This window comes from Halichoerus grypus, chromosome 5, assembly GCF_964656455.1.
Source record: "Halichoerus grypus chromosome 5, mHalGry1.hap1.1, whole genome shotgun sequence".
Classification (NCBI taxonomy): domain Eukaryota; kingdom Metazoa; phylum Chordata; class Mammalia; order Carnivora; family Phocidae; genus Halichoerus; species Halichoerus grypus.
Window position 1 is genome coordinate 87,932,711 of NC_135716.1, and position 24,244 is coordinate 87,956,954.

At 41.6% G+C, this 24,244-nt stretch overlaps 1 protein-coding gene across 25 annotated transcripts in view; it reads right to left on the reverse strand.

Moving 5' to 3' along the window:
- The window catches only part of PDE4DIP (phosphodiesterase 4D interacting protein), a 205,742-nt gene that overhangs the window by 32,145 nt on the left and 149,353 nt on the right, over window positions 1–24,244 (reverse strand). For 24 of the 25 annotated variants that reach the window (XM_078072541.1, XM_078072540.1, XM_078072545.1 and 21 more), the window contains 6 exons: window positions 21,483–21,599; window positions 20,960–21,097; window positions 20,004–20,116; window positions 18,724–18,851; window positions 7,954–8,042; window positions 1,987–2,219 (listed from right to left, as the gene is read on the reverse strand). In XM_078072541.1, coding sequence (XP_077928667.1) covers window positions 1,987–2,219; window positions 7,954–8,042; window positions 18,724–18,851; window positions 20,004–20,116; window positions 20,960–21,097; window positions 21,483–21,599 — 818 coding nt within the window. Of the gene's footprint in view, window positions 1–1,986; window positions 2,220–6,122; window positions 7,676–7,953; window positions 8,043–18,723; window positions 18,852–20,003; window positions 20,117–20,959; window positions 21,098–21,482; window positions 21,600–24,244 lie in introns of those variants that run through there. The other variant, XM_036090089.2, reaches the window with a different exon arrangement.

The window sequence follows — 24,244 nt, forward strand, 5'->3', positions numbered from 1 at the left end:
CTTCACCACGGTTGGATGGAAGCGATTAAAAAAAAAAAAAAAACATGGCTTTAACAAGGCAATTCATTTAAATAGGCAGTTCGCTTAACCTCTTTGAGCCTCGGTCTCCTTTTATATAAAATAAGGATAACCCGTACCTAGTGGAGTCACTGGATGCTTAAATGAAATTGCATATATGGTCGGTCAGCACAGGGTCTGCAGCAGAGGATTTTATTCTGCTGTACCAGCTGCAGACCTGAAAAGTACTAACATCACAATCCTATGAGGTGCTTGTTAAAAAAAAAAAAAACTTTAGAGCTAAGGCCTGTGGATAAGTTCTGCAGCTGATCCTTAAGCATGCTAAATTGAGAACTGCTGACTAGAAGAGGCAAGGGAAACTAGTAATTCACACCTGGAAGGATTAGCAGGTGGATATCTCCCTAGATTGGGTGTCTTAGAATCCTGAACTGGCTGGCTCAGTCAGTAGACCATGCGACTCTTGATCTTGAGGTTGTGAGTTCAAGCCCCACGCTGGGCACAGAGCTTGTTTAAAAACAACAACAACAACAACTTATGCTTTCACTTAAGTAGAATTTCACTTCAGTAGAAAGAAATATCATGGGGGTGCCTGGGTGACTCAGTCGGTTAAGCATCCGACTCTTGATTTCAGCTCAAGTCATGATCTCAGGGTTGTGAGATTGAGCCCCACATCAGGCTCCGTGCCAGGCATGGAGCCTGCTTAAGATTCTCTCTCCCTCTCCTTCTACCCCTCCCCCTCCTTGCATGCACGCTCTCGCTCACTCTCTCTTAAAAAAAAAAAGAAAAAGAAATATCATGATAATTCAGAGTAAAAAAACCAGCATGAAGGATGATCACAAGAATATTTCCAAGATTGTTCGACAAAGTATATAGCATAGAAGAAAAGGCTTAGATATTAAAAATTGGGAGGCAGGGGTCTAGCCATAGACTAATATGCAACTTTGAGCAAGTTGCTAGAACTTTTTAGACTGGAGTTTCCTTGACTGTGAAATAAGGATTAGGCTACATGCCAAGGTCCTCTTCAGCGCTAATATTATTCTATGACTTGGGGACGTTTAAGTGGCACCGACTAGGCAGGGAAACAATAGGGCATGAATTAGAAATTGTACATTTGCATTGCTGTGTTCTAAAGGCCCAACAATGATTATGACTGTCAGGGATGAATGAATGAATGAATAGATTAGCCCTACATTATCAGCATGTTCTCCAAGCATCTTTTGAAAAAATGCCATTAAAAACAGAGTGGCCAGGGATGCCTGGGTGGCTCAGTTGGTTAAGCGTCTGCCTTCGGCTAAGGTCATGATCCCAGGGTCCTGGGATTGAGCCCCGCATCGGGCTCCCTGCTCCGCGGGAAGCCTGCTTCTCCCTCTCCCACCCCCCTGCTTGTGTTCCCTCTCTTGCTGTGTCTCTCTCTGTCAAACAAATCAATAAAATCTTTAAAAAAAACAAACACAGAGTGGCCAATCTAACCAATGAATCAGCTATATGCCACTTTTGTAAAGTTAACAAAACAGCAGAGATTATGAAAATCGCTATTCCATGATTTAGGGATTCATGCTGCTAAGAGAGAGCTGAGGGGAGACGAAGGGGCCCCTGTATAAATCCTCCTCCCTCATGGACTATTCTGGTTCCACATGCAGCAGTGAAGCATCATGGGTAGTAGGACATTCCAGTCAATGCAAAAGAGCAATACCTGGCATACATTTGGGAGATTTTCACTCATGACTACGCGGCTAATAATGGGCACTATTATACTGAATTAAGACCAGATTTAAATCATCTGAATGATCACCATTATCCAATATTATTGAGTTGTCTCTAAATAATTCGAACCATTAATGCATGGACCTTGGCATGTGGACCAAGAAGCCCTACAGCAGCACAAATGCCTCGGTTGCAGCGGGGTGACCTCCTTGGCTCTGCTGGCCTCTCAATGGGCAGGCTCTCCTCCTCTGGGCAGTGTCCTACCTGATGTGGGCCACAGAGGAGAATCCTGCTTCCTCAATTTGAGCCTTTAGCTCCTTCAGTTCCCCCTCAGCTCTCCTCTTCTCCTCTAAGTGCTGGTGGATCTCAGCCCTCAAGTGGAGCATTTCCTCCTGAAGACCTCTGTGACTGTCCCCTCCTGTTGAGGAAGGAGGGGGAAGACATGCATTCTGGGTCTCCACGGCTGCCAGGCTCTTCTCCAAGGCCACCTTGATGAGCTGAAAGAAAATCATAATTTAAAGAAGTTAGGTCATGAAAGAGGATCTGAGAGGAACATCAGATTGCAAAGGCAGCCTTTTTTTTAAAGATTTTATTTATTTATTTGACAGAGAGAGACACAGAGAGAGGGAACACAAGCAGGGGGAACAGCAGAGGGAGAGGGAAACGCAGGCTTCCCACCGAGCAGGGAGCCCGATGTGGGGCTGATCCCAGGACGCTGGGATCATGACCTGAGCCGAAGGCAGATGTTTAACGACTGAGCCACCCAGGCGCCCTGCAAAAGCAGCCTTTAATGGTAACAAAAAAGGCAGCCCTAAAATGAGCTTGCCCTAAGGACTTCCCCAGCCATAAGAGCCCTGGAGACTGGCCTGGGGGGGAGGACACAAGAAAGCAGGGTGATTGCTGCCATGGGCAGGAAGAGCCGCATCCAGATGTGGGTGAGAAAAACACACAAGCACATCATAAATAAAAACCCAATGCAAACACATGATGTTTACACAGAACTGGAGAGTGTGGGTGCTGTGATTCTTCTCTTCCTGGGGGACAGAGTCCCCTGAGAGACTTCTTACAAGACAGGAAACTTCCTTGACGTCACAACATGCGAGTCCTTGACTACAAAGATCTCAGTTTGAGACACCAGCTCTCAAAGCATAAGGCCAAGCCTGCACCTCAGGCCCTAAAAAGGAAGACTAAGATGGAAGGCACTCAGCTACAGGTAAAACAGCAGCTTAATTTCACCGGCAGCAGGAGAATCCCACCCTATAACTACAGAGAAGTTAAGTGAGGCCACCTGCCCACTTGTTGGTTATCACCCTTGTGCTGATGCCGCCAGGCCAACTCTCTCTACAAATCTCACCACCCGAGAGGAAAAAAGGTGGAAATAACTTCCCAACACTTTTCTATGTTTTGTGGATACTCCTGAAGTTACTCTTCAGTGCGTCAACTCAAGCAGATCACGTAGCTTTTCCTCAAAGGAGAGTTTTTTAAAGACTTTCTTATTGGGGCACCTGGGTGGCTCAGCCGTTAAGCGTCTGCCTTCGGCTCAGGTCGTGATCCCAGGGTCCTGGGATCGAGCCCTGCATCGGGCTCCCTGCTCAGCAGGAAACCTGCTTCTCCCTCTCCCACTCTCCCTGCTTGTGTTCCCTCTCTCACTGTCTCTCTCTCTCTCTCTGTCAAAATAAATAAATAAAACCTTAAAAAAAATAAAACAAAGACTTTCTTACAGTTCATCTTGGGTTCCTCTCCAAGTTCCCCCACACTTTTAAAAGTTTAGAAACCAAAACCTGGGTATGAGAACCCACTCAGTGTATGACTAAGTATTTTAGTGCAAGCATTTCTTGTCCATCCGTCCAATATTTATCTTAATACATCCCAATGCCACGTTGCTTCTTTCTCCTCTCCGTAACTGCACTTTGGGGTTCTACTTAGCTTCGGGTGCATTTTGATCTCCCAGCTTCCCACCTCTCTCCCACAGCTATTTCTGGCTCATGCGGTTTCTTCTATCAGTATTAATAGTGTGACTTGTACTTGTCGCTGGTAAATTCATTCTGGCTATCCAGAATCATTTCTCAATGATCCAAGTCCTCAAAATATTTTATGTGCATCTCCATAAATCAAGTAGTAGCCACTCAGTTGGGGATGATTTGTAGAATTAATTATATGCTTTATACCTTCATTCAGGTCACAAATACATTGAACAGAACAGGGCCCCAAGCAGCTTCAATGGATCAATGATCGAGAGAGCTGCTTGGCCTGGCACAAAGCCATAAACTTCTGCTTGTAACTGAGCATGGTGAGACCTAGGCTGTATGGGTAGAGTCAATTCACAGCATGGGTGCGCCATATGTATGTGCCATGGCGTTTAGTAGAACAGCAGTTGAGGTTGCAAAGAAAGAGAATGAAGAAAGATGCATAGACACAGTTGCTCATTTCCCTGGCATTCCTAGGGTTCCGAGCCTGACATTTGTCTCCCTGGCTCTGCTGCCAGGTTCAGTTAGACTGGCCTATCTCCGCATGTGCCACCAAGCACTTGGGACAAGATAAAGAAAGGGGGACTGGATAAAACCACTTTTGAAAATTTAGGACCTCAACCCTTCATTTTAACTATGTGATGCTACCTTTCTATATAAACCCTTTCCAACTAATTTAACTAAAATATACATTGCCAGGGTGCCTGGGTAGATCAGTCGGGTGAAGTGACTGTCTTCAGCTCAGGTCATGATCTCAGGGTCCTGGGATTGAGCCCCGCATCGGGCTCCCTGCTCAGCGGGGAGTCTGCTTCCCCCTCTGCCCCTGCTCGTGCTCTCTCTCTCTCAAATAAATAAATAAAACCTTTAAAAAATAAATAAATAAACATTGCCATCAGCTTTGAATATGGGCACTTTATTCTTCTCTAAAACCTAAGTGTTCCTTCTCTTTAAAAATAACATCTCACTTCGGAGCACCTGGGTGGCTCAGTCGGTCAAGCGTCTGCCTTTGGCTGAGGTCATGATCCCGGGGTCCTGGGATCGAGCCCCATATTGGGCTCCCAGCTCAGCAGGGAAGTCTGCTTGTCCCTCTCCCCCTACCCCTACCCCCTGCTCGTGCTCTCTCTCTCTCAAATAAAATCTATAAAAAAAAAAAATCTCACTTTAATGACGCCTATCTTTTTTTTTTTTTTTAAGTAGGCTCCACACCCAGCAAGGAGCCCAACATGGGGCCTGAACTCATGACCCCAAGATCAAGACCTGAGCTGAGATTAAGAGCTGGATGCCCAACTGACTGAGCCACCCAGGTGCCCCCGCTATACCTATCTATTTTTAAACTGCCTTCTGAATGTATGTTATCTTCCATTAATTTAAATATACCTAGTTTCTTTAAAAAGAAAAAATTAAGAACCACAGAATGTCAATGCCAGAAAGGGCCTGAAGGTACACCTGGTCTAATTTCCCACTTTAAAATTAGAAAATAGAGCTATGATTTGTTTCCAGGCTAATCTGGGTTCTGTGTCAAAGGGAGCTTACTTTAGGCTAACTTATCTTTAAAGTTGAAATGTAAATGCATGAAAAATGACTCAGAATCTAGCTTTTTAATCAGTTTTTCTTTCTCATCTATAGAAAGGTGATATTTCTATATTTTCCCCAAATAAAACCCCAGGGCTTTCAGTATGTGTGGTGGTAGTATGAATCCTTTAGGTCTCTTACAGGTTCCCTTACAAGGAATTATATCTCTTACAGGTTCCTCCCCACTGGTCATTTCCTAATTAATCTGTTCTATTGCTTCCATGGTATAATTAAACCTTTTTTGTGTGTGCTGGGTTTCCTTACAGAAATCTATGTGCACATCTGATCTCTTGTTTGAATCGAGTTGTTTTGTTTTTACCCTATGACATATGTCTCACAATGTAAATCAGTTCTCACATGAGTGAAGGGCATTAATGATTTTTTCTCAAGTTCTTCACACTAAGTCTGCTGACTTTTTTCTCCTTCATTGCATTGGAATCTTGATTCTTGATTAACTTTTTTCCACTGCACAAGTTCAAATGAAGAAAGGCAATGCTTGATTCATTTCACAGGCATTTCCTAGTTATTTATTACAGACCTTACATTTGCTCGAGAATGGGATTTTGTGGGAGATACCTGGGGAAAATCACCAACACAGCCAGACCTGAGACTTCCTGATGTGAGTGAGTCTAAAAATAAGGATGCAGCAACTTGCTTTGGCTAAAAGATAGCTCTTGCCTTAGAAGGAACACAAAGTGGGATTTGTTTGTTAGGGGAAGTCTGTGTATGCCTGAGGTAGGAAGGTAGCTTGGTGTTGAGTAAAGTTTACCTTCCAAAGACACAGCAAGGAGGAACTCAGAGCCTAATTCCCCGGAAACCAGCAAACACAGTTTTGAGAATCTAGACACAAAACAGTTATGGCAAAACAAGCTTTATTTATTTGGCAGCAGGAGAGTCACACCCTCAAACTCCAGAAAAGTTGAAGTGAATTTACAATGATTTCATACACCATGGTTCCTCCTACCCAAAACTGGAGACTGATTTTCAAGGAAAGGTGATGGAAAGAAAATGATGCTTTTCCAAGATAGTCTTCATCCAGCAGGTATATAAATTTGTCTATCATGAGTCAAGCCCTAATCCAAAGGTTAACTAATAATTTATTAAGTAATTCTGCCAAGTAATAGGGCAGCCATTGCAAGGGAAATACACATGCCCCAATGTAAAGGTTTATTCCAGAGTTGAAATGACCTTCTCAGTATGTGGTCTGGTCATTTGCTCCATGCTAGGCTATAGGAAGGAATCTGCCTGTCTTCACATCTGTGTCTCTGGTTCACTTTTTCTGAAGCTAATCCTGTCCACAGCAGCAATAACCACCAGTGACCAGCTGACATCCCAATCTAACTCTTAGAGTGGACATTTGCTTATCTTGCAGATCCCTCTCTTCTCCCCAAAGCTCCTCAGTGACATTAAGGAGTGCAAGGCAGAGGGATCTGTCCGGAGAGGCAGCAGTATACATAATTAAAGTCATAAGCATTCGTTAGGAGGACTTAGAAGAAGCTGTTCAAGCAAAAGGAGAAGTGGAACTCATGCAAGAATTTAAGGGAGAAGTAAGGGTCAGGTATGGCTAGAGTAACAAAAAGGGGATCTTGGTAGAAGGTAAAGAAATGGTGTTGAGGACATGAGGTAGCCCCGACAACTAACTGCTCATGTCCTCAAGAGCCAAAGACTATGCCAAGTCCAGTGAGATTTGAGGAATGCTCAGGTAGGTTCTTTTTGTTGGTCTCCTCTTTTTCTTATACAGGAGATATAGAGGCAGACCCAGAAAGCCTCATTTTCCCAGCAGTTTTTCTAATAGCTCCAAGGAAGCTACCACTGGAAAAGCCCAGCTACTTCTGCAGAAGGATGGATACCAATGATCCACTCTCTCCTTAATAACTCAGAGACTCACAGGCACAGTCCATGTAGGAGATGTGATTGCTAAGTGTCACTATGCAAGGTGGAGACACATAGGAGGGCCAGTGAGTGCAATGGGATCACTGTCAGTGACTTAATCTCTGAGGTCCAGAATATTCAACTCTTGAGCTTTGGAACATGCTGGTTACACCTTCACTGATGGCTGGTGGGAACAGTGTTTCAGCCTTGGGTACCAAGTTCTGAAGTTTGATGGGGGCTTGCTCTTGAAAGTGTCACCTGCTGGTCACTGATGTGTCCCAACCTGGGTGGTCTGTCAGGTTGCCCAACAGACTTCTCTTTTGTGTAACGAGCTTTCACCAGACAGATCCCTGCTTTGGAAGCATTCCAATCCTCTTGGAGGTTCTCAGAGAACACTCTCCTGAAGCAGGTCTTAGGCCTGCCACCTCCCCAAGCAGCCCTCCGATGACTCCCTGTCTTCTGTGGTGTGTTTCAGATACAAAAACCCAAGAGGGGAACTGTCCATGGTCTTGTTGTAAGTAAACATTCTTCTGAAGCTATAGCTATAGATGGTGCATAGGGGCAAAGGTGGGGAGGAGGGGCGAGAGAGAGAGCAAAAAAAAAAAGAAAAAAAGTGGATTGGAGAGAAAAGTGGAGTGAGGATAGGGGTTGGCTGGCAAAGTGGCTGGGAAGCTCAGGGAGGGCAGAAGGAAGACTGGGAAGTGGTTTTTATAAAAAGATAGCTTCCTCCTCTAGGCTCACAAGGGCTGCAGGAGACCACCAGACCCCAAAGGGCTATGAGCCTTCCACCCTGGGAACCCAGAACCTGACTTGGACTTACTTGCTGGTGGCTATTGTGGGCAGCCTCCTCCTCGATGCTGTCCGTGAACTCGGTGCTAGCGTCTTCGGTATCGTCCCCTGCAGCTGCACCTGGAAGTGAGTCCAGAAGAGAAAGGTGATTCCCTTCACAGGTGACTTTCAGACAGCAGCTAAAATTACGCTTTTTGCCACCTGCCTCTGATTTCTTCCTTTCCCGATTGGCATGGCCCCCTAGCCAGCAGGGCTGAAGGCGGAACCAGTGTGCCAAATCTGTAGAAAAGCCTTATATCACTGATACTTTCTTACTAATATTTAAACTTAAGCCTGAAAATACTCGTTGGCTTTGACTGCACAGACCTGCACCTAGGGAGCTGGCTGTTAGAGTAGTTACCCCTCTCACCTATTTTCAGAAAGCCTGAACTATTTCCTGTCCTGCAAGTCCAGTTATGTAACAACTTTCTCTTTTGAAACATGAGCCCAACATGACTAACCTTTTCCCCACCCTCGAGTACTGAGAGGGTCCCTGATTTCCTGGGGATTAAGGGAGACCTGCTTTTCTCATACTTCTCCATCTCTGGGATCATAGGGTGAGTGTATCTCTGAGGAACACCCCTCTAGGGGCTCTGTGTCCTACAGAAGCTCAGGACTAGCCAAGACTCAAGGCACAGAATAGTTTGGGTGTTTCCTAATTCCTTCCTTTAACCTCCCCATCTCTCTCAAACTCTTGTTCAATGCCAACATCTTTTGCCTGAAGGGTGCCTCATACTTCTTTGTCCACATGAGTTTTAATACATTCTTTCATTCCTTAAAGATGGACACAGTCATCCAAGGGCACAAACATCTATGTCTTGCACTAAGGGAGGACAAATAGCTGCAGTTTGTGGTTTGGGCAAAGGTCTGAGACAGTGTTGACCAACAGAACTTTCTGCAATTCTATGTATGTGCTGCCCAATACAGTAGACACATGTGCTACTGAGCACTCGAAATGGGCTAGGATGATTGAGGAACTAAATTTTTTATTTAATTTAAATTAATTTAAATTTAAATTCAACTAGCCACACATGGCTCATGGCTACCATACTGGACAGAACAAAGCTAGGGCATTTCTTCCTCTCCACATATGTTTTGTTTTGTTTTGGTTTTTTTAAGATTTTATTTATTTGATAGAGAGAGGCACAGCGAGAGAGGGAACACAAGCAGGGGGAGTGGGAGAGGGAGAAGCAGGCTTCCCGCCGAGCAGGGAGCCGGATGTGGGGCTCGATCCCAGGACGCTGGGATCATGACCTGAGCCGAAGGCAGACGCTTAACGACTGAGCCACCCAGGCACCCCCTCTCCACATCTGTTACAATAAAAAACTGTCCGTCCAATTTTAGATTAAGACCCGTGGACCACATTACTGATTTCTTCTGAAAATGGAGGAATTTATGATGGTTAATTCGTTTTAACACCAACGAAAATCTACCATGACACTCCCCGGGTCTACAGAACAGGTCTTATAGAACCTGCCCAAGTTAGAGAAGCTTGAGATCTAGTTCTGACCCTGGCCTCAGCAACCAACCTATTAAAACTCCTCTTCTGACCACTGAGTAACTTGTGCCTGAAAGAGATTTATGGTTTGTCCAAGGTTACACAGCCAGTCCTGACAAGAGCTGTGCCAAGGAGTCAAGTCTCTGGACTTTCAGACAGAGGCAACTCACGGTTCCTTCTGGTGACAAATCAGATCTTTATCTTTGTTTCTTCCTCCAAGACCAAAGAACCTGCTCCTGAGCTCAGACATCCATGGATGAATAATGAGCATCCACTATCCTCTCTGCAGATAAGGTGAAGAGGGGCAGATCACACCTTCATTCCATCTCTTGTTATCTGCAAGTTCATGCCAGAGTATTTGCAATGACCCAGGCCAACCTTATTAAAGTACTAAAAGGTAGTAAGCATGTTGCCCTAACAACTTACGACTCATTCTATGGATGCTGTATTAACTTTGGACCAAGTTCCTATGCCCTGTTCAATAAGGTCCTACCTACAAGGAGGTACCTACACCACTCAGCATTCTTAGAAATTCCCTGGCAGGCTGTGTACAATAGGGATTTCCAATACTTTTTCAAACCAGCCCCAGAACCATCTCATTCACAATACTGGTTGCAGAGAGATGGATAAACACACTCCCTAAGCTTTGACAACTCCCTGAAATCTAGGATGCTAATTCACTTGTGGACATCCGTATCTTACTATGCTTATTTTGGAAAATCTTTCCCTGTACAACAGTAGAGATCAGAATCTTTTATTTTTTCCTCGCAAAGAAAATGAATGTCCCACACAACGACAGATTAAGAAAACATAGTTTTCACATTGTTTCTCCCCTCAGCTTTGGGCTAGAGAATGATCCTGTGGTTGAAGAAAGTTCCACTGGATGAGCTGAACTCATCTCCGTTATCAGTCTTGGTGGCTTGTGTGACCATGCTGCCCCACATCCCGAGGATTCCTGTGCTAGGTTCCAGGAGTAAGGTAAGGGAGGATTGGAAAAAGTGCCTGCCACTGGTCTTGAAGGCTCTCATCTCACACGTACCGCCCTCCACTTACCTTTGTTTGCCTTTCTGATACCATGTCTGCATTTTTAGATAACGTTCTCTCTTTAAGTCACTCAGGGACACAATACCATGTGTTAAATGGGGGGTTAAATGGAAACAAATCGGGAGTTAAATGGAAACAAAGTAAGAATTCCCATTTCATCCCAACATTCTACTACATAGGAGTTTTGCTTTCCTTATTTATTTTTAGCTAGCTTAGTCCGCTGTCATTCCTTCAGGGGAGCTTCAACAGGTGCTCAGCCTTTTACCAATGTGAATTAGAATGCTGGAGGCTGGGGTGGGGGACGGTGGCTAGAATAAAGTTGAAAAAATTTTATAGAAAATATTGGAATGAATAAGTTATCCCACATAAAGCCCTGTAAGTTGACACTAGAGACCTGTTACCATTTTTTTTTAATCAATGACAATAAAATAATTTCTCTTTGCTGAGGGTATACCCTTTTCTAAGCTTTTACAAGGCAACAAAACACCATCTTCCAAACTAACTTGTAATGTTCCAAATTTCTAGTTTAAAGGTACTATACTAAAACAAATAGGTACTATACTTTATACTGGTGAATCTACTGCTTATTACTTTAGATACTCTGAAAAGTAAGAGTCTGTCACTTCAAATTTAACTTTCTTCTCCAGGTTTTATCTCCAGGTTAAGTTTCACATGTTAGCCTAGAAATTTTATTAAAAAAATTTTATTTGAGGCTTTGATGGTGGTTCCCAAATTGTGGTTCTTGCAAATTTCTAGGCTCAGAGCCATATATAATATAGGTGGTGCCCCAAACTCCCTTTTAGATTTAGAGAATTATTTTCCACCAGCTATCTAACTTGATAAACTACACAGAAATAAAAGCCTCTAAAATACTGTAAATCCTTCCGTGAAAACTTAAGTGTTATGCACATGTATTCTTTTAATCATTGAAACAAAAATGGATAGTTTTGTGGAGATTTTTAAATTGAGGATGGCATAATTATTAAGAACATGGACCCTGAAGCCCAATTGTTTAGGTTTGGTTTCTGCTTCTGTCATTAGTTATGTGACTTTAGGCAAGACACAACCTTTGTGTAATTGTTTCCTCACTTACTAAGTATGGTTAACAGTGATATCCACTCCATACAGTTGTTCCCTAGTGAACTTCAAAGGATTTGCTGCGTTTGAAGTGCTTAGAATGGTGCCTGGCATGCAGTGTATACTCAATAAATACTGCCTTTAAGCAATATTATTGTTGTTGGTAAACTGACACGGTCTATGGGCTGAAAAAAGGTGGCCACAGAACCTAAGTGCAATCTGCAGAGAAATTTTATACCTAATATTGTAACTGGATGATCTTGATTGCATCTATCTGCACTTCCTTACTTCTGAGTATCTGTTTCCCCCAACAGGAGGCTTGAAATGATACTTTTTGGTCTCTCTGCTTCACAGGACAGTTGAAAAAAACAGTTGTCAGTAAAGTAGGATGAATTCTTTTGAACAGGTGTTTTACAAATAGGATTCATCACTATTATAACTGCCTTAAAACTCCATCATGTATGAATAAGCCTTAGAGGAAAAGTCATATAGTGTTAATTCTTCAGTCATGAGCCCAAACTGGGTTACGACAAGACCCTTTTCCCTGAATGCCACTCTCTAGTCATTATTGTTTCCCCTTTAAGCTATTTATATTCAACCAACAGAAAAGGAGTGATATTTCCCACAGAGTTACTCAGAACATAGCAGGAGTCCTATTTGACTCATTTTGAAAGGGGATTCAAAGAATGAAAACTGTATAGCATGAGTAATCGTGTGGTGCCAAAAGCCCCCAGCTGGTCTTCCCCTCAGCACCAGGCTCTCGTCCCAAATCCTCTGGGCCATCTCACTTTCACTCTTAGGCACCTGCCATGTGCTCATTATTACGAGAACTCTCACATGGTCGTGTCATGAACCAACTAAACTATCCCTGACTTAAATATTATGATGCTGTATGACAGAATCAAACAAAAAAGCTCTCCTGTCAAACTCTGCATCCATTCCCTTCTGGACCATAAAGGAACTTTAAGATTTCATATAGCTCTCCGTAAGCTTCTGCTAAGAAATAAAATTCTTCCACTGGACAGAAGGAAAGAAAACTGCTGTCTGCAGTCGATCCCCTTTAGGATGTATTTTTGTCTTTGGATTGCAACATCTCTTAGGCAGCTTTCTAGCTTGTACTTTATTCAGAAAGCAATTTTCCAGGGACTTAAAGTTCTGTAATGTCAAGGAGTTCTTCCTGCTTGTGGCCTCTTTTTTTCCCCCTTCAAAGAACACAAGCAGCAGGCCTTTCTTTCCAGGAACATTTACGGGAGGAGAACCACCCACCAGAACAACTGGCTCCTCAAATCTCCATCCTGTTTGCTACTGCTCTCCCTCAACAAGGAGAACAAGAAAGAGTTATTAAGGTATAAGAGTTCCATTCACATTTCTGGAGGAAGTGTGATGCTGTTTCTTTAGTCTCACTTCTGTTGAGAGAAGAACAATCCAGGTTTCTTCCTCTTCCCTCCTCTAGTTAAACAAATTACAAAAGTATTCACTCAGGGGTGCCTGGGTGGCTCAGTCGGTTAAGCGCCTGCCTTCGGCTCAGGTCATGATCCCAGGCTCCTGGGATCGAGTCCCGCATCGGGCTCCCTGCTCAGCGGGGAGTCTGCTTGTCCCTCTCCCTTTGCCTGCAGCTCCCCCTGCTTGGGCTCTCTCTCTGAAATAAATAAACAAAAATCTTTAAATTAAAAAAAAAAAAAGCATTCACTCATTCCAGAGCCTTAACTTTGACTTGGATTTTTAGTACAATGATCAATAGACTGATTCTCCTATAAGGAAAACAAACAAACAAAGAAAAAGACATGAGCTTTCTCTACTTCTCTTCTCATCGGTCTTTTCAAGAATGAAACCAAGTGGTTACTGTTTGGCCTTTGATACTTTTATTGGATCAGTAACAATTTTTTGTGTCTCAACTAAAGCAGCTGAAATTCTAACACTGAGGTATTAAAAAGCACACTCTCCATTTCAGCACAAATGTTAACACAATTTAACACAGCACAGTGCCATGAAGAAATGAATTTCCAGAGGAAAATATACAGCTTATTTTGGTGGGAAAATAGTCCTATAAATAATCTAATGCCAAGTTACTGGATCATTTAACATGTCACTTCCTTCATTTAAATTGTTATGAAATTGCTTTACTTTTTCTCGACAGCCCTAGGATCAAAATTTTAAGTGACAGAAGTAAAACTGCTTTTATTATCAAACTGAATACTTCATGGAAACAGAAATTCATGACTTATAGAAAATACTTGTACACACACATGCCTCTAAAGTGTACAGATTGAGATGTTGGTATTTTAGAGCAATGATTTTGATAATTGCAAAAGGAAGCACTATATACTCATGTTATATACTAAAAGCAAAGCTACATGCATGTGCTAGACAATTTTGAGTTTTTAAAGGGAACAAGAAAGCCGATTTAGTTCATCTACTTAACACCCCTATTCTTCATATTATTTTCTATTGAACATTTTCTTGCTGAACTTCCTATTTTATCCTTTCAGTTTTAGCAAAAGGAAAACAAATGCAAAAAGAATTAGTACATCACTTTGTAAGTTTAATCATTCTTTTTTGAAATCTGGTAAAATTCGTATTGTCAGCTTTACATGTTGTGTTTTCCTTCCACTTCTCACCCTCTACTGGAAACAAATTACAATGCAAATTTTTTATTTGGGAAATGCGTCCTGGCTCATGTAATTACATAGAAAGAAGTTGAGGACTTACCTTTTGTCAATACTCAAGACTACTTAAAAGCAACATGCCTGTCTTTTAATTATAATAAAGTTGTTTAACAAAGTTATTATTCTAAATGTCTAGTGAGAAGGTGTCTTAAATCCATATTCCAAAATGTTGTAAGACTCAAAAACGATTAACCTACAGAAACCACTCTGATGTATTGTCCCATTGACTCATTCCTTCTATTTTTTATTACCAGGTTGCCTCATATAAGCTTTGTATTCCTAGCTACTCTTTCTACAGTACTGATGGTTCTTCATGACCAAAGGGAGAAGAAAAGCGCTCTAAATTTTAACCTTAAAAGAGAGAAAATATTCTATATGCTCGGATCTCACAAGATGTTAGTTTCTGAAAAAGAAAGCTAATTTATTTATTCTACCTCTAATATCATTTTACAAGGCAAGATGGAAAGTGGACTGTCAGGGCATGGGTTACTACTATTTCTTCCTAGCTTCATGGGACGATTGTCGCATTTCCCTGCAGACCTGTAGAATTACTACGGAGGCCTAGGTGAATAGGCAACTTGAGTTTTTCAGGGACATCAAATGTGGAGATCCTATGACTTTTTCATATAAAAAGGCCATGAGGGGCACCTGGGCAGCTCGGTCGGTTGGGTGTCTGCCTTCAGCTCAGGTCATGATCCCATAGTCCTGGAATCAAGCCCCAAGTCGAGTCAGGCTTCCTGTTCGGTGGGGAGTCTGCTTCTCCCTCTCCCTCTCCCCGTGGCTTGTGCTCTCTCTCAAATAAAAATAAAATCTTAAAAAAAAAAAAGACCATGAAACCAGAAAACAACAATTTTATCCTGACAGGAACTAGAGTTTGCTAATACTAGGTGCTCAAGGAAAGCAAAGGAACTGAAGTATTGTCCCTTTAAGGTTTACAGTCTAAAGGGAAGTGACTGTAGGTAGGTCAACTTTTATCCTTCAAAGAAAAGAGCAATGTTTGGTATAGTCTCATCTGCTTCTCCTTTCCCTAATCAGAGAACCCTAGATCAAACTGTTAGAGGCAGAACTAACATCAGTTTTCTTGAATTGTTTTGCATCTGTGAACCAAACTTCCCAGCACCAGATACCAAATTAGCATAAATTAGCATAAAAGTGAAAGGTCTTTTATGTGTATCTGTGCCAGAGGTCACTTAGGGATAAACTGTGCAAGTAGAATATACTAAAGAACCCTCCAGGAAACTTTGTGGCTAGGATCGAATAGCCTGTATAGGTCACAATTTTCTTAATCTTTATAGATCTCTTACTGTATATAATGATTTGACACATCTTTTTTAAAATATGAATAAAGAAGTAGAGGTACCAAAAATACTGCTCTTGTCCACAGTGAATGAAGAGAAGTGGGTGTGGGAGAGGGGTGGGTGAGACTCAGGATAAGCACATACCTATCAAAGCAAAAGACTGACAATATTAAAATAGCCCAGTCGTCCCTTTTCAAAAAAAAAAATGATAACTTGGCTAAATAGCTAAGAAGAAAACACCAGAAAAACATTGACTTTTACTAGGCACTAATAATCGTCAGACTTCTGCAACAGAAAAGAGTTTAAGGGAAAGATCTATCAAAAGGACTTCCATTTCACTCATTAAATACATCTTCTTAGAGGTCCTTTTCAACTCTACAGCTCTAAGAACTATAGACTTCATCTCCCCTGACTCTTACAACCATTACTTTGTGTATTTGCTATTATTCAAAAAGGAAATGGATGTAAAAGCAAATCTATCAATATGGATTTTTCTCATTCTAAGTTCTATGCTTCTAATTAATCATGGCCTGGGTTTAATTCATTCATTTCAAGATTTTTTTTTTTTTTTTAATTCAAGCACAAGGTTCTACAAGCCCATGATGCTTTCTCTAAAATTATTATAAGGCTGAAAAATGCCCGACAAAGGTAGAATAATCCAGTAAGAGAAAGGGTCTGTGCTCCTGAAGACAGAATGGAATCATATTATATCGTGGTAAATAGAATTCTATGAATGATGTGTCCAATCATAGCATCATCTATCTGTGGGTTACAGAAAAAATTCATCAGTCGAGTTCTCTAATGAGATGCCAAATTATCACACAAAATTGTTAAACTAGCAAGCTCTCTCCAGGTAGCACTGTTTGCAAGCCTCATTCCAGATTTTAGTCACATCCATAGTATCAGGATCAACCTCTTAGTTTATCCTTTGCCACAAAAATCACTTAATTATCTAAAATGTTTCCCAAGGACCAATATTAAGGGTGATTAACTGTAGCACAAGTTGGTTTGTCTCTTCAGGATCCAAATCAGGAACAGAATTCACTTACTTTTTCCCCGCTAATCTATTTTGATCATTTTTCAATAGGAAGTTAGGTTTCTCATTATTCATCCAGCTACCTTAATATTTCTAACACTTAGTAACAGTTCAAGATACCAAAGAGAAATTCCTACTCTTGGAGGATGATAGAAGCAGGAGTAGTAATTAGAAATTACTGTAATCACTAATAAGCCTTTAGAACCTAAGAATCACCCGTGGTTGAATCTTAACAGGACACTTAGAAAGCTTCCTTGGTCTGTTAGCAAAATTAAGGGAAAACACCTCCTAAATGCCTTGTAATCATATGACAGACTAGTCTTTGCTGGGTTGACATTTCTGTAAGTTCAATTACCCCCTCTTTCCTTCTAGAAAATTACAAAAATCTTTGTGCAGGGAAGGGTCTCTAATGACTGGAAGACTAAGAAAGTGGAGGGTTCTGCTTATACTTCCCATCCCCTTCCTTAAATGACTCCCCACCCCAAAGGCCATGAAAATTGGAAAGCATTTCATTAAGAGGAAGGCTTATGGCTATCAATCTTTTGCAAAATACTTCATCAGAAAAATCCCAGGGTGTTTCTCCAGTAGAACATTTTCTTCCCTGTCCACCTTGGTTTGACCGATGCTCTATCTGTTGTTACAGGCATGGCTAAGGTTACAGAAAGCTGGACAGAATTTAGAATGTAAGGCAACCCATGTCAACACATGAACGTGAAAGAAATTAAAGTATCATGTGAATAATGGAGGGAAAACAGAAAACTCATTGTGCTCCCCCTCGTTGAGAAAGAGTACTCAGTCACCTTTATGATGCTGGAAAGCCTCAATCCCTGTTCACCAAAGTCCATGTTTAAAACCTGCAATCTCAGCTTCTAATCTAGGAAATTTATAACCAGCAGAAATATGAAACCTCATGGTGTTGAACCCGCAAAGCTCCAAAGTAATCCTGATTGTTATACTCTCGACATTGAAGCTAGCAGAAATACAATCTCCAGGGCCCCTTTCCTTAAACCTGTCACGCTGCCGTAACAAAGCACTAAGACAATGACCCAAACCTACGAACCCAGGTCTACGATCTTTCTTTCTAAACTATTCGAACACTTCAAAGCCTATTACTTATTTTAATGGAGTAATGTTTAAGCACTAAAACATGAAAAACATAGGACTCCATCTCATGCCACTACCAAATGAAAAACCAGAAGCAATACTTTCCTCTGGCTGCAATAAGCAATTTGGTGAAATGCTGAATTTAAAGGGGAACATTACATTTGAAATTTTCTTTTTACATAAAGAATCATGATTCTGAAAGACCAAATTCCAAGTTTAAAAACTGAAATGAGTTTTTATTGAAATCGTTTTGACTACATAATACTCTTGTGGTTTAAAGGAAAAATATTAATGGAATTTATAATTTCATTAGATTCCACCTAATCTAATTTCACTATCGCTATTATTCAATTATCAACTCTGAAACACTATCAGAGGAGAAGGTTTACTGTAAACACTTTAACTGTCTTTGCCTCCCCTCTTCGACTTGACCCTTCCAATACTTGTAGTCTGCTATGGCAAGACATGGCTTTGATTACCTTCTGATAAGGATTATACCACTTTTGCAAAGTCATTCTTATAGACATTTAATCTCTCTTTCATCTTGAGACGTTTATTTGATTAAAAAAAATTTCTCTCACTCAAAGAGGAGCTGGCTGATGGCAAAAATAATACACAGGCATGCATTTATGACATGATATGGAACATATGAAATGGACGGTGAGAACGGGGGAGGAATAAACTTTATTGGCCCACGGGGAGAGATGGGGGAACAAGGACGGGCCTGGAAAGAGTGAATATGGGTGGGAAAACTGAAATGGAATGCTTTAAAAGGTGCACATACACTTTGTAACCTCCACCGTTCAACTCAGAGATAGATATGTACAGTGCCATACAGATAGACTAAAGTGAGTTTCACTTTGTAGTTGATGCTACTTGTAACAGTTTTACCGTTAGCAAGTCACCATTTAATTCTGCCAGAGTCAGACAAGGCTCTCGGGTTAGTGCAAACAAGGTTTTCCATCCTGGGCTGCAGGCTGACCCGCCAGTGCTCAGAAGGCATGCTTGTGACGAACTCGCACACTTTCCAGTTCCCCACCTCCAATGGCGGCCAGGGTCTCCAGCCTGCTTAAACGCTCCAGACTTCTTCCAAGAACTTCTTCTAGCCGACCGCGTATCACCTGGGCCCCTTCTAGTTCCACCTGCAGAGTTCGGTCTCTCTCTGAGCTGAGTAAACATGCCACATGGAAGGAAAACGGATTAGCCATCAACTGTAATGAGTCTACGCATACTTCCAAAGAGCCATGACACTTTCTAAAGGATGCTCGCTAGCACACAGTAAGTGAACACAGTCTTTGTTTGGGCACTGTTATCCTTCACTGCGGACAGATTAGCAAGGCCTGCCCTTTCTTTAAAGCTTGCCTCTTTATGCTAGATTGTGAGCCAATGTCACATAAAATTATAGTTCCTAAGACTTACCTCATACCCCTATAGCCAACATAAGAGAAATTTTACTTTTTGAAGAGTATTAGTTTCGAAAAACCAAAACCCAGGAAAAACTAAATGCAAACTGAAGCAATACTGAGCCAAGGAGGACTGCTATTGAAGATCTGTGTTCTCTCATTTGGTAACCAGACTGGACAGAGCTCTGAAAAGGAATCCAGTTCAGAGAGACCAAAGATCCAGAGATTCTTTAAAAAGTAATACAATCAACTGGTCCTACTGTATCTTTCCTCTGCCTTCATTTTCCTGAAGTAGAAAGAAAAACAAGGCTTAAACTGAACAATCAACTAGAAAAAAATGAATAGTAAAAAAATAAAAATTAGGAAAGAGAAAAAGGGACAAGGGCAGAAGGCAGAATGAGAAAAAAAAAAAAATAAAGGGAATATAAAATGAACCAGAATGATATATACGTGATCCAAAAATCAAGAATACAAGCAAATATATTCACCATGATGGCTATCAGTGATCCTGGGTTGATATTAGCCATCATGGTAAATATATTTTCTTCAGTGATACTCACTGAGTATCAATACCCTTTATATCCTCACTCTTGGAACGGAACAGCCCCTACCAGGACATGGAGCAGAGGAAGGAAAGGAAAACACTGAGTGTTTACTATACACAAGGCATTATTTTAGACACCTGACAAGTCTTCTCATTTGATCACTGTGTAGCTATATGAGATAGGCACTATTCCTGACTGAAGACTTAAACACTAGGCTCTGAGAGATCCACACACAACAAATGAAAAACAAACAAATGACAAACTGAGTAGTCCTAGTAATTGTCTCTGTTTTTTTTTCTCCCTGCTTTGAGATCATGAGCATCTGCACCTAAAGAGGAATAGAAGGATAAACACTGCCGTCACTCTCCTACCTCTCTGGATGGGCGTGGAACTTCACCAGACTGCTATAGAGCTGTCTCTCTGCTTGCAAGGCCTCATTGAGCCGACTCCGTTCATCTACCAGCCCTTCGAGCATCAGCAGCAACTGAGGAAAGAGCAGAAGCAATACGCAAACGGACATGAGACATGAAGCACAGCAGATCCTGAGATAGCAGCCAAAGGAATGTACTCGCATGCACTATGACCAAAAAGCTCATTAGTTTACTACTTGCTTAAACTTTCTATTATATTTTACAGTTTTCAAATCAATGTCACATTACCTTGTTTTTTAATCTTTAAAACTCTATAGGGCAGAAGTCAAACATGGAAGCAAGAAGAAAGAGGAGAGAGAGGCCAGAAGCACAGGAAAGAGCTAAAAGAAGGGAGTGGAAGGGAAAGAGAGGAAGGGCCAGAAGACATACTGTAGGACTTACTGGTATTCTTCACTCATTCAGTAAAGATTTATTGAGCACATTCTATGTGCCAGCCTCTGTTCTAGGGCTAAACTTACTATCTAGTGGGTGGAGGAGACACCATCAATCACAGACCTGTATCACAGTGAGCTTTATAGTAAAGTGCTGTAAAGAACATGAGCCATGATGTACGCAACCAGCAGAGAGGTCTGGTTAAGTGAACTGCTTGAATTAAAAGCCAGGATTGGAGTGAAACGAGGAGTTAGTGAGAGAGAGGATAACAAACAGGGAGTACAGGCAAGAAGGTCTTTTTTAAAAGTCTGGCACTGAAGAGAGGTCAGCTATAGGGCAGTAGCTCAAAAGGAATTACAAATGTTAGGGGCATCTCTTGCTGCTGCTGACCAAGGCAAGGCAACTTTAGAGCACAGATTCTCTATGAAGTTCCATCAACAGACCCTTTCAGAGATCACTGAGCTTGACAGCTTTTCCATTGTTTGTTTCACAGTAAAAATAAGGTTTATATTCCAAAGACTTACTTGTTGTCTTCGATTTCCTAAAGTTTCTTGTCCCTGTGATTCTACTGAAGCAACTTTTTCCCGAAGAAGTAAGACTTCCTGCGTCAGGCGTTCCATAGCTGGTATGTCTTCGGGATCAACCAGTTGCATCTGCAGGTCCTAAAAGTCAAGAAAAAAAAAAACTAGTAATAGGAATGCGGGGCGCCTGGCTGGCTCAGTCAGTGGGGCATGCGACTCTCGATCTCGGGGCTGTCCAGTGCTATTTAGCAGTGGGGCAAAGAAGCAGATGTCCCTGAAATAGTCTGCTCTACTTTCAAGTGGAATATTGATAAGCCATATGAAACAATACATTCTTTGTGAAATCTCAGCAACTCTAATACAAGTCGGAAAGAACATGGTGATATTAAGAGGCTCAAACTGACAGTGCATCAAGGAAATAAGGACTGGCCAAGGGACTCAGGGTATCCAAATGTCGTTTGAAGATGCCCTACAGATATTCTGAGCTGTCATCATTTCCAAGGATCTTGAAAAAGCTGTGAAAGACCTTTATGAGGTCTTCTTTAATCTGTATGCTCCTGGTCAGGGACTCCATGTCGGCAGCCTGCACCCGTAGCTCTTCCTCTTGCACGGCCACCATGGACTGTAGCGCAGAAAGTTCCATCTGTGGAGAGAAGAGATCCTGAAGTCGGTGCGCAGAGGACGCAGTATCTGTCACGTTCCCATTTTAACACTGAGGCCAAGGTTCTTCCATATTGTATCACCATGAGCCAGTAATGCAAGTGCCAACTAGAAGATGAATAGTAGTGGTCTATGGGTCGGATCAATTAACCACGTGGTGTGGTACCAAAGGGTGTTTTATGGGAAGCTGTAATGGTAGCTTTAAGGATGTCCTCCAGCTTAACTGGCACTATAAAACATTTCAAATTTGTTTAATTAATGAGTTTATTATGTTGCTTAAAAAAATGGGTCCCCATGAGCAGATGAGTGAATCCTCCCAACAACCCTAGAGGATCACTATTCTTCTATTCCCCAGTTTACAGAGGAGGTGACTGAGGCAGAGAGAAATTAAGGAACCTGTTCAAAGTCACAGAGCTAGGAAGGGGGAGATCCAGAATGTGAACTCAAGGAAGCAGACTCAGAACACGGAGGTTATAATGCCTTTCCTGCAGATTCTAACACATCCATATATTCTTTATGGTAATGGCAAGTTATTTGTAAGTACACATAGTAAGGAGCTATTTTTTTTTTTTCTGATTTTTATTTATTTGTCAGAGAGACAGAGAGAGAGGGAGAGAGAGCACAAGCAGGGGGAGAAGCAGGCAGAGAGAGAAGCAGGCTCCCCACTGAGCAGGGAGCCTGATGTGGGGCTCCATCCCAGGACCCTGGGATCATGACCTGAGCCAAAGGCAGATGCTTAACCAACTGAGCCACCCGGTGCCCCATGTAAAGAACTATTTGGAGATAATTAAAGGAAATAGGTGTGACAAAGAAGACAGATGATACACACCTAGTTTAAGGTATAGCCAAGCTTCCTAAAGAAAGCAGCACCTATTTCTTTAAGAAGATACAAAATGTAAGTTATGAGCAGTAAAAATTTTACTTCAAATTCCGTCAATGATGATAGTTCACTATGTGGGCTGGTGATGATTTATAACTACACAAAGTTATTTGATGTTCTGGGCTTCTGTGGCACGTTAGGAAGAAATGCCTCTCCTCCCATTTCCTTCCATGCTGAAGGACCTCAGTTTAACTCCTGACCTTTCTCCACCCCTTTAGTCAGCCCCAGGCAGGTAAAGGGACTTATCTTAATAGTATGTTGGGGAAGAATAAACCAGGCATGCTTGACTTAGCTCCATCTTTCTTCTTTTTGGGAGGCACCTGCCTGCAGGAAGCCTGTTTTTGCCACTGCTTCTCCAAGAGCAGGCTCTTCCTCACCATGTAGAGTGGTCTGCCAAGGCCCAATGTTGTCTGTGACTAGGTAGATAAGTCTACCTAATTCTGGGGATTGGCTAGCATGCCCCTAGGTTCCTGCATTAAGTTCTCTACCTAAGCCTTTATCAGTAATGCAGTTGATAAAATACCAAACTATCTGCCACTACTTTGTTTTATCTCTCCGTTTGTTCAGATCTTGGGTAAGGGAAAAGGAGTGCTTCTTAATGAGGCCCTCTTCAGAGACCTCTATCATTATATAGCCAGGTATTTGCTCCATATTAGAAAAATTCAAACACGAGGAAGAAAACATTATGGCAGCAAGATAAAGGTCTGCAGTCAGGCAGACATGGGTTTTGGGTTTTAAATCTTGGCATAATCTCGCTACAAGGCATTTAAACTGAGCTTCAGTTTCCTCAATTATAAAACGGAAATAATACCTACTTTTTAGGGCTACGTGAGAGGAGAGAAAATGTATTTAAAAGTGCCTGGCAGGCAATCACTGAATGTTAACTATTACTACCACTATTACTATGATTTCAAGACAGTAGGGGGAATGCTTAAAAATTCAGGAAAATCGACATGGCTTTTGGTATATAACTAATATCAAAGGGAATGTGATAATGAATATATATGGCACTGAACTGAGAGGTTGGTAACTGATTAAGGACACAAAACTAAGCAATATAGCTAAATATCACTTACTCAGAATAACCATTCATAGCCCTAATTTGATGATCCCCCAAACAGGACGAACCAAAAAGTAACATTACTCTGAATCAAGTATATATTAGAAAAACAGAAACGGCTTACGGAAACCAAAATCTCCAACATGAGTAATCAGATAATGGCTAGGGTGGAACCCCCAAAAAGGAGGGGAGCTAGGGGATTTTTAAAACTGGTATTTTTAAAATGCCACACAATTTCATATCCTTAAAACTTGAGTCATAGAATAGGAGGCTGGTTGTAAGAAGAAATAAGAATAATGAGAAGAGAAATTAAGAGGTACAGTAAAATAATTTTACCACAAATATGAATACAAGTTGTATATTCTAGATCTAACTCTGGCAAAGAGATGGACCAAATCTGAGAAGCCAAGAGGCTTGGGAGGTTGGGAGGATTCACTCATCTGCTCATGGTGACCCATTTTTTTAAGCAGCATAATAAACTCATTAATTAAACAAATTTGAAATGTTTTATAGTGCCAATTAAACTGGAGGACATCCTTAAAGCTGCCATTACAGCTTCCCATAAAACACCCTTTGGTACCACACCACGTGGTTAATTGATCTGACCCACTAGAGCACTATTATTCATCTTCTAGTTGACACTTGCATAGACTAGCCAGGTAAACTTAATGTACTGCTGACCCTCTAA